The following is a 16,513-nucleotide window of genomic DNA, read 5'->3' as shown; positions in this document are numbered from 1 at the left end:
CCAACTTGCCTGTAAAATTTTCCGACAAAATGCTCCTATCGGACATATTCCGATCATGTGTAGCCTACGCCGACGGACAAAGTGCCACGCATGCTCAGATCAAATTCCTAGACCAAAGCTATTGGCTACTAGCCTGAACGTAGTCCCGTCATAACGAAATAACGTCATCACCTTATGTACAATCGGATTTTCCGACAACTTAATCCGACCGTGTGTATGCAACATCACTTCCGGACCTCTTCCGGAATTAATCCGTCGGAATTACTCAGACGGATTTGGTAGTCGGAATCTCCGACCGTGTGTACAAGGGCTTAGAAGCAACGGAGCTCAGGTGCATGCTGCAGCCACCTAGGTGAGTGTGTGTGTGTGTGTGTGAATAATTGTGTCTATATATATATATATATAAATATATATATATATATATATTTTCACAATTATTATTTTATCAATTTTTAAAGAACCCATACTTCTCTTTTAATAGAGAAGTTTTTTTTTTTTTTTTTTTTTTAATCAATGCTGCATTTGTCCCCCGCCAGCACTAACACTGAGTAGTGAGTGATCAAACACCACCAATCGCTTAAGTCTCAAAAGCTACCGTGAACAGAGAGCTGGTGGCTGTCAGTCACAGGCTCTCTGCTCCGCCCCCCTGCGCTCACTGGAGCATTGGGCAGGAGCGGCCAGCTCAGGCTTTCCCGGTCCAGGCATGTAGGCGGATCCCTACTATATGGTTGAGATCTTTCTCAAGCTTGGAATGGCTCTGTGACATCAGCCAACAGCTGATGAAAACAGGTTACAGGAGTGCAGAACAAACTATACTCCTGTGATCCACAGGCGACGTACAGCCAAATGAGATTTTCTGTAGTCCTCCTTTAATACATTCTCTGCATTAAGGTAATCCCCACTACTTATTCTAGCCCTCCCCCCATCAATAAACACTGAGTACTATCTTTGCTCCTGCGTTGTCCAGGCTGCAGCACTGTTCTTTCTCCCTCTTCTCACAGGAGACACTGAGAGCAGTCAGTCAAACCCTGTGAGGAGGGAGCTGGAGTGTGGCTTGCTGGTGCTGTGTGTGTCTACGGATGCACACAGCCCGGTCAGGAGAATGCCCAGCTTTGGGGGGGGGGGGGAACTTGGAAGAAGGAGGAGTGGACAGCACAATGGGGGACTTACAGAAGAGGAGGTAAGAGACCGCTCTGTACAATATTGCTGCACAAAACAAATAAGTATAACATCTATTTTTATTATAATTATAAAATTATAATAAATTATTATAAAAAGCCTTTAATATCATTTTAAGTTTTCTACACTGAAAGGGCCACCCACAACTCAAATTTTGGCCAGTTCACTTTAGTGCCTGTTAGCTGTTGAACGGTCGCTACATTTCTAATTTGAATAAAAAAATAACATGTAGAAATCTAGAAAAAACAAAAGCGCATGAAGACCTTAAAATACCAAAGAAAGCTTTGCAGCTTATTTTATTTCTTGTTTAAAAAGTTTTGAATAACAATAAATGAAACAAAAATGATATAATGAAAGCGTTTTTGAGCCAATGTTACCTTTTACACTGTTATTAAAGTAAACCTAGACTGAGAAAAAAAAATCTGTATAACACATCACATTTCTTGAAGAAAAAGCATCAAAGGCCAATATACCCCCCCTGTTTTCTTGCCAGCCCCCTAGACCACCCACGAACTACCTATGTAAATACTAACAAGTCAGAGCTTAGTCATATTCCTCCTGACTCCCACGCGACAGTGACCATGCTGTTTAGTAGAATGTTGAGATTGGATATCTTTACCATTTTTATATGACTAAATATTTTTAAAATGGTGATAATGAAATCCACCTACACTGCCTAATGTCCTCCTTGCAGAAAAGACATTTTCTAATGTTCATAACCAGAACTTACAGTGTAAATAAGAGATCTCTGGTTTATCATCATTTTTTAGAGGACTACATGAATATGCTCATTACCAGTATTTATTGCTTTGCATAAGGGTTCAGAAAGTGTAAGAGTAAGTTCTAGATCTTCAGATACCTGATGTTTTACTCTTCCTATCAGCGGTGTTTTGTGTACTTTTATTTTATGTGATATGTATTGTATATTTACAGTGTGCACCGACCTGCATGGTTTTCTACATAGGTGCCTAATCCCAGCGTGTATAGAGTGTTGCAAATAAACAGTTAATCAAATTAATTTCAGTAGCACAGCTAGATTCTACAGTAATTTAATTATTGCTAATTAGAAGGTGGCATTGTGGTGCCTTAATGACATTGGTTGATTTGCCTATGACACCCAGTGGTGTACCCATTTGATTGTACTAATGATATTAGCTGATTTCTGCTGTGCCACCCCACTGGAGTGCCTGGGGTTCATTTCTAATCACCTTCCACTGCTGAAATTCATTTTTGATAAACTACTTATATATTTTGTTGTAAATCTTCCCTGGACATTTATTTGGCTCATTCATACATAGAAAAGCAGAAATACTCGTAAAAGCTCATTTTTCCTACTCTCACTAATCTTGGTTGAATCCAGCATTATTAATTAAAGCAGAACTTTACCCATAACCACTTGATAAAAAAGAATCTTCTTTATCAAGGAGCATACGTTCCACATGAATAATTATGCTACTAAAATTATGCCGCGTACACACGATCGGAATTCCGACCAGAAAAAGACAGATGAGAGCTTTTCATCTGAAAAATGCGACCGTGTGTATGCTCCATTGGAATTTAGCTGTCCGAATTTCCGACCGCCAAAAATTGATAGCATGTTCTCAATTTTCCCGACGGAAAAACTTTCTATCGGTAATTCCGATCGTGTGTATGCAATTCTGACACGCCAAAAATCACGCATGCTCAGATTCAACTACGAGACAGAAGCTATTGGCTACTGACTATTGAACTTCCTTTTTCTAGTCACGTCATACGTGTTGTACGTCACTGCGTTATAAATGATCGGAATTTGATGTGACCGTGTGTAGGCAAGACAGCTTGAGCCGAATTCCGTCGAAATTCCGTCGAGAAAACCATCAGAGCTTTTTCCGATGAGAATTCCAATCGTGTGTACGTGGCATTAGTGTGTGCTGTAAATTACCATCAGCATTTTTCCTGTTTCTTCTTCCTAGAGGCTGCCATTTTGCTGAAGCCCAGAGCCCCTTGAGCAGCATTAACCCTTTTGCTGACAGGTCCGTGCACATAAGGCACTTTTGGTCCCCGATGTGATAAATAAAAAAGTTAAACAAAAAAAAATAATTATATTTTTGTGCGAAAAAATAAAGTTACACCAAGCACATAAAATCACCCCCACAACATTATTTTTTTGGAGGGCCCCCCCCATCCCCACTTTTACAATCTTGCACACGCAAACACACATATCAGGGCACCTATACATGAAAACATTGATTGCAATACACACCGTTACATATTGCCGCGCACGCCACAGTGAAAGCAATAATTCTAGCACAAGACCTCCTCTGCAACACTAAACTGGAGGCGTTGCCTTTAGAAAATATAGGGCACTGAAGTTTGTTGCCATTTCGTGGGCGCACACAAATTTAAGGTTTAACCTGATGGGTATCTAGTTTGGGTGGGTATCTCAGTTTTTATATTTAAAAAAAAAGTGTGAGTAGTTTATTGTGTTTGCTCTAAAATTCACATTAGTGTGTTTTTTTATTGAAATTTTGGGTTTCCTAGATCTTTTCTGTAATATCGAGTGAGATAAAAAAAAATGGAACTACCACTATTTTATTTTCTAGGGTGTCTGCTTTCAGAAAATATATATTGTTGGGGGGTTTATGTAATCTTCAGGCCTAAAAAGATTTTTTAACCACTTTAATACCGGGCACCCCTCACAACTTCCTGCCCAGGGTAATCTTCAGCTTTCAGTGCTGTCACTGATCGGCTCTCCCTGTCAGTGCGAACCGAGGAATGGTGTCTACCGGCACTTCCTGGTTCACGCAATGATCAGTTGTGATTGATCACAGCTGATCACTCTGTCAGAGGCTCCATACCACGATCGGAGATGCAGTGTATAAGGCTGACACACAGCACCTCCGATCGCCACGGCATGTTACCCTGCTGGACGTCATATGACGCTCAGTCAGGACAATAGAACCACTGCCCGGCTGACATTCTGCTATAGGCCGAGTGGGAAGTGGTTAAACATGTGTGCAAAAAAAAAAATGCAAAAACCAGCTCTGGCAGCGAAAGGCTTAAATCTTTAGACTGTCAGCAGATCGCCCTCTACAAATTCGGCACAGTGCCAAAAAATAGAGCGCTCACGTACAGCTCCCTGTTTTTTATGTAAGTGATATTAATCTGTTTTATCCTTGATCAAAAGCACCTTTTACTGAGTGGCGCTCTTCTATTTATTTTAAAAAATAGAGCGCAACTGAGCATGTGCAGAGCAGGATGAACCAGTGTATTACTAAATTTTAAACAGTATAGACACTTATTTTTAATGTTTTACATACTGTAGCTTTACCTGCAAAAGGGACCAGCCTGAATTGATCTTGCAGAACTTTTCTTTCTGACTAAAGTTCCACTTTACATTTTAAAGAAGCAGTGTATTTAAAAATTGTGTTACTTTTTCTTATAAAGCCAGCAGTATATAACCACAAAATCACCACCAACTATGTTTATACCCTAGCTTATACATTTACTCCACCTTTATAATATTTTTGACTGTAACAAATTCAAGGGTCTCTTTCAGTATTGTAATTGCTTCAAGGAATGGCAATGAGAAGAATCTAAAATTATTGGGAAAGCTCTTGATAAATAGAGCTACATTTGGAAGAAAAAACATTTTTGTGGGAGTCTAAACAGTTCTTGATTAGCTTATATTTTTTATTATTATTATTATTATTATTATTATTATCATATTATTTTTATTTCAGTGCTTGTGAATTTTAATGATTTTTTGTTTTTTTTTAATTGCAGGTGACAATGTGTACATCATCCATCATGGGGAAATACTTGACCACCCTGCTCTTATTGATGTTACTGCAACATTTTGGGGACTGTGACACAAGCCATGTACTGCATTTTCCTGCATCATTTCAGTTTACACAGCACCAGTACAATGCCACTATCTACGAGAATTCTGCTGCAAAGACTTATGTGGGCCACGCAACAAAAATGGGTATTTATTTTAAAAACCCTACCTGGGACATAAAGTATAAAATAGTCTCTGGGGACAATGAAAACCTTTTTAAAGCTGAAGAGCACATTTTGGGGGACTTTTGCTTTCTGAGGATACGAACCAAGGGAGGTAACACAGCGATACTCAACAGGGAGGTCAGAGACCACTACCTCCTTTCTGTCAAAGCTGTAGAAAAGAGTTCCAATGCTGAAGCACGCACAAAAGTCAGAGTTCAAGTGCTGGACACAAATGACCTGAGACCATTATTTTCACCCACCTTGTACAGCGTTTCTCTGCTTGAGAACACAGCAATAAGAACCAGCATTGCAAAAGTCAGTGCAACAGATGCCGATATTGGTACCAATGGGGATTTCTACTACAGCTTTAAAGAAAGGACTGATATGTTTGCTATACATCCTACTAGTGGTGCTATTATATTAACTGGAAGACTCGACTACTCTGATACTAAGCAGTACAATATGGAAATCCTTGCAATTGACAGAGGAATGAAGTTATATGGGAACGGTGGCATTAGTAGTATGGCCAGGCTGAACATTCATGTGGAACAAGCAAATGAGCATACCCCTGTTATCTCTGCTGTTACATTGACTCCTTCTGAGCATGATAAAGATCCGACATATGCAATTTTATCTGTTGATGACCATGACCAAGGGCCCAATGGTGAAATTGCCTCCTTAAGCATTATTGCTGGTGATCCCTTAATGTATTTTAGGACCAACAGATCCTCTCCTGGAAGTAAAGAATATAGGATTGTAGCTGTTAGGGAGATCGATTGGGAAACACATCCTTACGGCTTCAACTTGACACTACAAGCTAAGGACAAGGGCTCTCCACCACAGTTTTCACCTCCAAAAGTCATCCATGTGACATCTTCAAGATTTAAATATGGACCAGTAAAGTTTGAAAAAGATGTTTACAAAGCGGAAGTGAGTGAGTTTGCACCCCCCAATACACCCATAGTTATGGTTAAAGCTGCTCCAAGTCATCCACATTTACAGTATATTTTTAAATATGCTTCAGATAGAAGCAAATTTAATTTAAACCCAATCACTGGCCTCATAACAACTTTGCTGCCTGTAAGGGCAAAACATTCCTCACACATTGAACTGGATGTTATGACCAGTGACAAAAAAGCTTACACAAAAGTTATGATAAAGGTCCTTAGCACAAACAGCAATCCACCTGAATTCACCCAAACTTCCTTTAAAGCTGTTGTGGATGAAAATGTCCCAGTGGGTAGTCCTGTGCTTACTATCAATGCCATTGACCCAGATGAGGGGGAAAATGGTTATGTCACCTACAGCATTTCTAATCTTAATCCGGTGCCATTTGTCATCGATGCCTTCTCTGGTGTGGTTAGTACCGCAGAAGAATTGGATTATGAGCTGATGCCAAGAGTTTATAATTTAAAAATAAGGGCATCTGACTGGGGATTGCCTTATCGTAGAGAGGTGGAAACTCCTGTCACAGTGACTTTAAATAATTTAAATGACAACACACCAATGTTTGAGAAGATAAATTGTGAAGGTTCTGTACCCAAGGATCTTGGCATTGGGGATCACATAACTACTATTTCTGCTATTGATGCCGATGAACTCCAGCTGGTTAAATACAAAATAGAATCTGGGAATGATTTTGATTTATTTACACTAAATCCTAATTCCGGGGTCCTTTCTTTGAAACAGTCTCTTTCCGAAGGCCCTGGAGCAAAAGTTTCCTTTCACAGTTTGAAAATAACTGCTATGGATGGAGAAAACATAGCCAAACCAATCTATATTAATATTACTGTGACTTCCGGCCGAAAAGCTGTTCACTTAGAGTGTGAGGAAACTGGAGTTGCCAAATTACTTGCTGAGAAACTTCTTCAAGCCAATAAGTTATTTAATCGTGGATCACTAGAGGAAACTTATTTTGACAGCCACTTGACAAATTCACATGCACCTCAGTTTATAAACGCACTTCCTAGCAGGATTGTAATCAAAGAGAATGTGGCTGTGGGATCAGGTGTAATCCATATGGAAGCTAATGACCTTGACTCTGGTTTTAATGGCAAGCGGGTATACGCTATTTCAGGAGGTAACAACGATAGCTGCTTCACTATAGATATGGAAAATGGTTGGTTACAAATCCTTTCACCACTTGATAGAGAACAGAAGGATCAGTACACATTGAATATCACAGTTTTTGACCTTGGGATACCGCAAAAATCAGCTTGGCAACTTTTGGACATTGGAATTCTTGATACTAACGACAACCCTCCAGAGTTTCTTCAAGATAGCTACTCTGTTGAAGTGAAGGAGAATGAGGAAGGGAACCAAGCCATTATAAAAATAGATACTATAGACAAAGACCTGGGAGCCAATAGTGATGTAAGATATTCTATTCTTACAGACACAAACCTCTTTACTATCGATAGTGTGACTGGCATAGTGAAGGCCCTTGAACCACTAGACAGAGAGAAAAAGGACACTCATGTGCTCAAAATAGAAGCCAGAGACCAAGCAGAGCATGAACCTCAATTGTTTTCAACCGTGTTTCTAAAAATATTAGTGGAGGATGTCAATGACAACCCTCCTACCTTTATCCCACCCAACTATCATGTTAAAATTCGAGAAGATCTTCCCATAGGAACTCTAGTTACATGGATTGAAGCTTATGACCTTGACATGGGGCTTTCTGGTCAAGTTCGATATAGTCTTCTAGAAAATGGTGATGGGAAATTTGAAGTAGACAAACTAAGTGGTGCCGTGCGGATAGTACAAGATTTAAATTATGAAGAAAAGCAAATTTATAATCTGACTGCCCGGGCAAAAGACAGGGGGAAGCCCATTTCCTTGTCATCCACATGCTTCATCAGTATTGAAATTATTGATGTGAATGAAAACCTACATACACCTTTGTTTTCAAACTTTGTTGGCAAAGCAGTGGTAAGAGAAGATGTTCCTATAGGAACACCTGTGATGACCGTGTTAGCCCATGATGAAGATTCAGGAAGAGATGGAGAAATTCGATATTCAATAAGAGATGGTTCTGGAGTTGGAGTCTTTACAATACATGAAGAAAAAGGTAATCACTCTTATATGTTTATATTTCTAACTGGGCTGAATAATGCATTATCTGGCAGATAGTTCTAGAGCTTGACACAGGAATTCTAATATGCTATCTGGCTGGGCAACAGTTTGGTTTGCTACAGAAATAGGCTCGCCAGTCCTGCAAACTTATGTTTAATTCAGTTGGTATAATGGCAAATATAAGAATCAAGTTTACAGAACTTTATATTCCTGCTTTTTTTTTTTTTTAAATAGCCCTTTAAATAGTTGCACTTATTTTCTTAAAGTTTAACTCTAAGATAATAGCTAAATTGACATTTGAAAACCATATATGTGAAAGGTGTTAAAGTGGAAGCAAACTCCCTTATCGTTTTCAGCCAAGGAAGCTGCCATCTTTGCCTCTGTTTAATCTTCAACTGCCAAGGTGCTGCACATGTGATCAGTTATGACACCAGCCATTGGATGGATTGGATTGGATGGTTTGACAGTTTGGTTGAGAGCACAGCCAATGTGTAGGCATGCCGGAAATGTAACAGTTTTTTTAAACTGTTTAAATCGATGATTTACTTCCACTTTAAAGGCTTTAATTCAACTTTGTGATCCAGAGTCACCATGACAGATTGTATGGCCTTTCAGACTGTAACTGGAAAATAGAGCCTTGTTTGGCTGAGAATTCTGCCCCAATCTCTTTTGGTGTGAGTACTACCATACAGCGGATGACGGGAAGCAAACTTTAAAACAGATTTAGATACCATTGGTGCTTGTTTGCAAAGTAATTTAATGATGTTTAATTGAAGGTATAGCTAGATCAATTTGTGTTTTTATTATTTGGCGTTGAACACTAATGAAATCATGCTGTTTTCTTAAATCGTTTTTTTGTCCCCGTATTTATATTGTATCAGAGGCTGCAGCTCCTACACACCCCTGGATTATTTGGTCCTAAGGGTTGAGATCTACAGTTGGATTGATCTTATGCATGCTGTCTTACTGCACAGTGTAGTCCAAAACTGTTTTAGGTGAAGACATACACCTTTAATAATTTTAACGTTTCCTATGTTTTTAAAATATTCTTGAGAATTGCATTTTCCAATCTGACACCAATCAGGACAGGATACCAAAGCATGGATTCTCACTATCTAGGAAAAAATATTAAACCTATACTTTAAAAATGAAATTGTACTTTTCCTCCTCATTTGTATAAAAAAAAAATATTGCAGAGTTCGCGGTCCAATAGTGCTTCTGCTCGCCTCCTTTGTTCAGCGCAGCCGGTCTTCTGCATGAAGAATGACAATCATATTGTTCTACCTATTTGCTGTGAGCCCAGCATATAATTTACACACCCCATCTTTGCACAGGCTGGCTTACAGTACTTATCATTACATGAGCACCACTCCAGGAGAAATGCCAGCCCCTCAGCTCCATCAAAGAAGTAGTGATATCACCAGGCAAGGAAAAAGACTGCTGCATGCTGGAGTTCCTTGATGTTCCCTGAAACAAGCATGTAGATCAAGAGAGTCAGACCTCATTTGACAGGTGTGTGGGTGAGCCCCCCCAAGCACAGACAGTGTTCGGGGGCCTGCTTGTCTGCCAAATTCTCACATGTAGCTTTATCTGTGCAGCCGCTCCATCTGTATCCACTTCCATAGGCTGCCTGCTTGCAGCTAAGGGCAGGTGCATATGCAAAAACAAATACCTCTTGCAGGAAGTACAATGCCAGCACCTGTTTGAATGAGTCAGTGATTTAGGAATTACTGAAGTCATTATCTAAGCATGACAGTCAAGAAACTAGTATATCTCAATGGTACAGTATAGGACACAGGACCTTAAGCTGCCCTTATATGGACCAACATTTTGAACCATATGTTGGCACTATGGTTGAACAGAAGGTGATCTAGCGATTGACTTATGTTCAACCGTCCTGTTGGAAAATTTACGCTTAAATAGATCATGTGTATATTCTGACCACAGGACAAGTTTCCATAACTGGCATGCAGAGAGCCGCTGGGGGATGCTGTGAATCACTGTAGTAGTCTGCGAGAGTCATGATCTAGCAGGTCCTGTGCTTCCTCTCTGCACACTGACTACAGTGGGCCAATTATAGGGTTGCCACCTCATCCCTTTTAAATCAAACACATATTAAAGTGTTACTAAACCCATAACAGTAAAATCAGTCTGTATATGCAGCATAGCATGCCTGTTATACTCACTGTAGAATGTAAGGGGTTAATCCTCTGCACTGTGTAAAAAGGCTGTTTTATCCTGTATGCATAGATCCTCCCCCTCCTGCACTGTCTATCTGGGAAAAGCCAGCTAACACAGGCAGAGTAGCCAACCTGCACATGCTCAGTTGTGTCTTTTGTGCTGGAGAAAATTAATACTTGTTCTCAGGCCGCGTACACACGCGGGGACTGTTCGCCCAACTTTGTCCGTCAAACAGTTTCGGCAAACAGTCCGCTCAAAATTAGCATGGACGGACATGGCCACACACGACGGACGAACAGTTTGCTGAAACCGTGCGCGATGACGTGAACGGCACGTACGACGGGACGAAAAATACGACGTCCTATACACTGCATTATAACTTTCGGCGTGTAAATCCTTTCTGAGCATGCGCGGAACTTAGTTTGACGAACAAGCCTACACACGAGCGGACTGTTCGCTGAAACAAGGTTTCAGCGGACAGTTTTTCGGAAATTCCGAAAAACCTTGTTCGTCAAACTGTCCGCTGAAACTGTCCGCTGAAAGCCCACACGCGAGCGGACTGTCCGCCCAAACACTGTTCAGCGGACAAAGTTGGGCGAACAGTCCGCCCGTGTGTACGCGGCCTCAGAGCTAGCCAGGTCACACGATATTCACATGTGGTCATGTATACAGGCTGAAGTGGAAATCTCCACCTACCTAAATGCTCAGCACTGGAAAAACTGTGCAGTTTATCACTTACTGTGGTATACAGCTCATCCAAGATGGTTTATAGTGGCTATATTTTAATGTAAAAAAGAAGATTTAGAAGCTGTGGACACTGGGGGGGGGGCAGATAAACAATTTAACGCTTTCATTTTACAGGTTCCGTGGCTGATTAAGGTGGTAATTAAAGTCACTTGGTGCCTTATCTGCATTAAATTAGCCTCACAACCTGTGTAATTCATATGTGTCCAGGTTTGAATGGATGAGGTGGCAACTCTAGTCACTTCTCTGCATCACCACTATTCATATAACATCTTTTTTTTTTCAATAGATACAAAGTATTTTTAATTGGACAAGGTGGAGAGGAGGGACAGTGGTGTCACAATCCCCACCTCATCCAATCAGAGACAGTCTTGTTTTTATTGAAAGTAAAAAATAAATAAAATACAAGGTGTTCTATGAATGGCAGAGGTGCCAAGCAAGTGACCCTCTTTGCTTATTGTGCAGATGGGAAGCTGCTCATACAAATCCGCGAAAGATCGCAGCTATAGCCTGGTACATTTAATTTATTTTTTTCAACCCAGCATGCTGAACGGAAATAAAAACTGAAGAGTTAGTACAGATGTTAGTACAGCGATTTCACCTGTTGTGCTATTATGTTCTGCCATTGACTGATTAGGTGCTGATCAACAGACCTTTTTTTGGTCATGCTGAATGGCTGGCTTCTGTCAGACTGGCTGCCGTACACACAGGTTGAATGTTAGCTGATTTCTATTGAACCAGCCAATGCCACCCAATATTGCATGACACAGCGGGAGAAACCCACTGTTTTAGTTATCAAAGGTACGGCTGCAGATGGGCACAGTACAGCTGCAGATGGGCACAGTGAGGCTGCAGATGGGCACAGTGAGGCTGCAAATGGGCACAGTGAGGCTGCAGATGTGCACAGTGAGGCTTCTGCAGATTAGCAAAGTGAGGCGGCTGCAGATGGGCACAGTGAGGCTGCAGATGGGCACAGTGAGGCTTCTGCAGATTGGCAAAGTGAGACGGCTGCATATGGGCACAGTGAGGCTGCAAATGGGCACAGTGACGCTGCAAATGGGCACAGTGAGGCTGCAGCAGATGGGCGCAGTGCGGCTGCAAATGGGCACAGTGAGGCTTCAGATGGGCAAAGTGAGGTTTCTGCAGATGGGCACAGTGAGGCTGCAGATGGGCATTGTTTACTCAGTAACTGCTGCATTTCCCACCCTAGGCTTATACTCGAGTCAATATGTTCTCCCAGTTTTTTGTGGTAAAATTAGGTGCCTTGGCTTATATTCAGGTTGGCCTATACTCGAGTATATACGGTAATAAGGACAAAGTCCTCCTGTGTGGCTTATGGTCTAGACTTGGATGTTTTGCTGGCTTTCTTTTGCTGTCTTCCAGCTGCTAAAGCAATTATGTGACAATTATGTAAATAGATAATTTGCTGTTCCTCCTTGTCCTATCTCACCGTTAAATCGTGTATGCTAATTTATTTGGATGGGAAGATGTTCGGGATCTTTGTACCTGGGTTTTTCTTCCTTCCTTTGTCATTCTGCTCTAGGGAGATAAAACACAGGAAATTATGTTTTGAGTATTATCAGGGAAATGTGTTTGCTTTTCATGTACGGGGAAGAAAAAGGAGAAGCGTTATTTGCAGTTATCGCCAACGCCAACTTCAGATACATTTTTCCGCGGATCTGTTGTGTGTTTAGTATTATTCCTTTATCAGTGTTTAAATTCTATAGCTTGTTCTAAACTGCTCAGGCCTCTTTGATGTAAAACAAACATGTTTGTTTTGCTGTGGGCTGGGAATCTGCTGAAGCAGCCTGAGCATTTTTTAACATCCTGCTGAGTGAGGAAGCCTGGCAGGTAAATAGAGGGAACTTTGTCCCACCCTTATTCCATCTGCTTGTTCTTTATAACCTGGACGTGGATTGGAAATGGTGTTTGGACAGCCCTATTACCTTTGAATGACTTCATGAAAGACATGCTGCAAAATAATATTCAAACCAAGAAATTTGCACGGTGGGCTTGTTCCGTAAAGAAGAACAATGAGCTTTGATGGTGGGCAAGGATGGAGTAGCCATAGGAAGAGATCACATTTCCATTTAGAGGGTCGGTCCTCCCAAAACCGGATATTTCAGTCTTTGGTAGTTGCTGAAGAGCTAATATACTTGAAAGTTTCTTCTATCTCTCAGGGGCTCTTTGGTGGGATATCTGGACTTAAGTACTTGGGTCTGAACACCTGCAGTGGTCATTATAAGAGGCTCGTGCTCTCCTTGTTAGATTTTGTAATTAGTTTTAGATTATAGAGAATGCAGCAGAGGTGTCGGAACACATAAAGGTGGACAGGGAACAAGCAAAGCTCCCAGGTGGATAAGAACAAAGTAGAAATTATAGTTGGGAGGTCTCAGTGTTTGAGAACCCAAGATGTAAAAGTGTCTGAAGCTGGTTAATGATCGAGTGATTTCGTTTTGTGCAACCACAGGTTTTGAGAAAGCAAACCGCTAGATTCCTCTATCAACACAGTCAGTGTTGGTGGGAGAATCCCTACCTTGGAGCCATTGTGTTCTCCTGGTGAGGGGGGTGGAGGGAGCCATCCCAGCTAAGAGAACACAGTAATTACTGCTAGCAGCTATAATACCCGCTGGTAATAATTGCATATAAAATTCGACAGGCTGGTTGCACCCAAGTTGATTGATTGATCAACTTGGGTACATTCACCCTGCCTATACATGGTTGAAATCCCTGCTGGACCGGTTGAGATTCGAACCATCCATGGCCAACTTTAGACCATTATATAGAGTTGCCACCTCATCCCTTTAAACCCAAAACACATATTAATTACACAGGTTCTGGGCCTAATTTAATTCATATAAGGCACCAAGTGAGTTTAATTACCACTTTAACCAGCCACAGAAACTGTGTAATTAATATGTGTTCGGTTTTAACCACGTCAATACTGGGCACTTTCGCCACATTCCTTCCCAGACCAATTTTCAGTTTTCAGCACACTCGCACTCTCAATGACAATTGCGCATTCATGATACATTGTACCCAAAATTAATTTTTTATCATTTTGTTTGCACAAATAGAGCTTTCTTTTAGTGGTATTTATTCACGACTCCGGTTTTTATATTTGGCGAAATATAAAAGAAAAAAGATCGGAAATTTTGAAAAAAAACAATATTTTCTACTTTCTATTTTAAAAGAAATCCAATAAAATCTAATTTTTTCATAAATGTACGCCAAAATGTATTCTGCTACATGTCTTTTGGAAAAAAAAAATCCCGTTAAGTGCATAATAATTGGTTTGTGTGATCACTGACATATGTACGCAGATGATCATGTACAGATGTGTGCAGGTGATCACAGACATATGTGTGCAGATAATCATTGAGACATGTGATTTTAATGGGACATATGTGGGGGACAAGTGTTTTTACTATGTGGGAACATGTGTTTGGGGACATGTGTTTTGAGAACATGTGTGTTTTGCATTGTGTATATGTGTGTTTTACACTTGTGTTCAGTGTGTAAAAAATTGTAAAAAAACAGCTCATACTCACTGATCACCAGCTGGCTGCAGCGATCCGCTCTCCTCTCCTCACTGACAACTTCTGTGTGAGGAGAGGAGAGCTGAGGGCCTAGCAATCGGCTCTCTGTTTACATCACATGATGGCTGTGATTGGACACGGCCGTCATGTGATCAGGAGGGCCAATCACAGAGCCCTCCCGCCGATCGGAGATGCGCCGTGTCTGGGTGACACGAGCGCATCAGGATTGCGCCTCTGTGCGGGCACGCGTGCGCGTGATCCACCTCCTTCTGAGGGATGCTCCTGAACATCCACTCAGAAGGAGAGAGCGCCCACCCGACTGTTTATATGCAGTGGCCAGGTGGGAAGTGGTTAAAGGGATGGGGTGGTAACCCTACAACTAGGCTCTATGTAAGACTGCAAATAAGTGCATAAGCCACAAGGGCAAAAGGGGTTACTAAATACACAATCCGCTCTCTGACTCACCACTAGTATGGCGAGGGTGTAAATACCTAAGGGCTTGTTCACACTTAACTAAATTTCTGATGCTTAACAAATGCTTCTATAGCGTTTGTATGGTGTTAGTATGGGCGACAGACAGGTGTCAATGAGCTTTAGAATGGGGTGTTTTACAAGCATTAATAACACTCTCTAAATGCCCTATGCGTGGTTTGGTAGCATCTGATGAGAGTTAGGGCACGTTAAAACTGCTCCACAATGGAAAGTGACAGAAATAAATTGATTTTAACGCACTACAACCGCATAAAAACCATGCCGAAAACTCCTGCCAGAGCGCTTTTGGAGCGTTACCATAGACTTGAATGGGAGGCGTTAAAGGCTTCAAACGCTTCCTGACTCGACATGACGTGACGGGACGCATAGTGTGACAACGTACCTTTTTTAATAGAATGTCCATGTAAAGCCCCATACACATGATCGGACTTTGTACAAACTTTCCCTTGGATTTTTGTATAAAGGGCGTTTGCATACACACGATATGACTTTTTGGGCAACAAACACGAACGTAGTGACTGACGACACTTCAAAAGAGGACGTTCAATTACTCCAACGCCACCTTTGGTCAACTTCTGTATTGTTGTCCAATCTTTTGCATTGGTTCTGAGCATGCTTGTTTGTATTTTGTACAAAAGTCCGATGGTTTTGTGTACACACGATTGGACTTTGCTCTATCGGTCTTATGTTGTCAAAAAGTTTGTCCGTTCGCACAGCCAGCAAAAGTCAGATGAATACCGAAAAAGTTTGTCCGATGGAGCGTACACACGATCGGATGTTGCCTCAAAACAGCTAATTTGCATGTTTGTTGTCAAAAAGTCCGATCGTGTGTACGGGCCTTAAGACTGAACTGTTACTTTTGGGGAGACCCTTGCAAAGAAACAGTTGAGGAAAGTAAAGGCCCATACACACGATCGGACTTTTTGACAACAAACATGCAAATTAGCTGTTTTAAGGCAACATCCGACCATGTATGCGCTCCATCGGACAAACTTTTTCGGTTTTCATCAGACTTTTGTTTGCTGTGCGATGGACAAACTTTCTGGCAACAAAAGTCAGATGGAGCAAAGTCTGATCGTGTGTACAGAAAACCATCAAACTTTTGTACAAAGTACAAACACGCATGCTCAGAACCAATGCAAAAGATCAGACAACAATACAGAAGTTGACCAAAGGTGGCGGTAAAGAGCAAAAAAAACACATGATTTGGTGAAAGTTGGCTGAAAAAGTCCTGCTGTGTGTATACAATACAAGTTCAGGGCCGACGCCCTTTGTACAAAAATCCACAGGAAAGTTTGTACAAAGTCCGATTGTGTGTA

At 41.1% G+C, this 16,513-nt stretch overlaps 1 protein-coding gene across 9 annotated transcripts in view; it reads left to right on the top strand.

Moving 5' to 3' along the window:
- Nucleotides 1-16,513, top strand: part of FAT1 (FAT atypical cadherin 1) — a 386,437-nt gene that overhangs the window by 133,827 nt on the left and 236,097 nt on the right. For all 9 annotated transcript variants that reach the window (XR_013272342.1, XM_077477359.1, XM_077477364.1 and 6 more), the window contains exon 2: nt 4,945-8,233. Coding sequence is in view for 8 of the 9 variants with exons in the window: in XM_077477364.1 (XP_077333490.1) it covers nt 4,945-8,233 (3,289 nt within the window). In the remaining variant the exon portion in view is untranslated. The remainder of the gene's footprint in view (nt 1-4,944; nt 8,234-16,513) is intronic.

This window comes from Lithobates pipiens, unplaced genomic scaffold (genome assembly GCF_037356315.1).
Source record: "Lithobates pipiens isolate NorthernLeopardFrog02 unplaced genomic scaffold, aLitPip1_a1.2 Scaffold_13, whole genome shotgun sequence".
Classification (NCBI taxonomy): Eukaryota; Metazoa; Chordata; class Amphibia; order Anura; family Ranidae; genus Lithobates; species Lithobates pipiens.
Note: the sequence above shows the minus strand (reverse complement) of the source record. Positions and strands in the feature narration are given on the sequence as shown.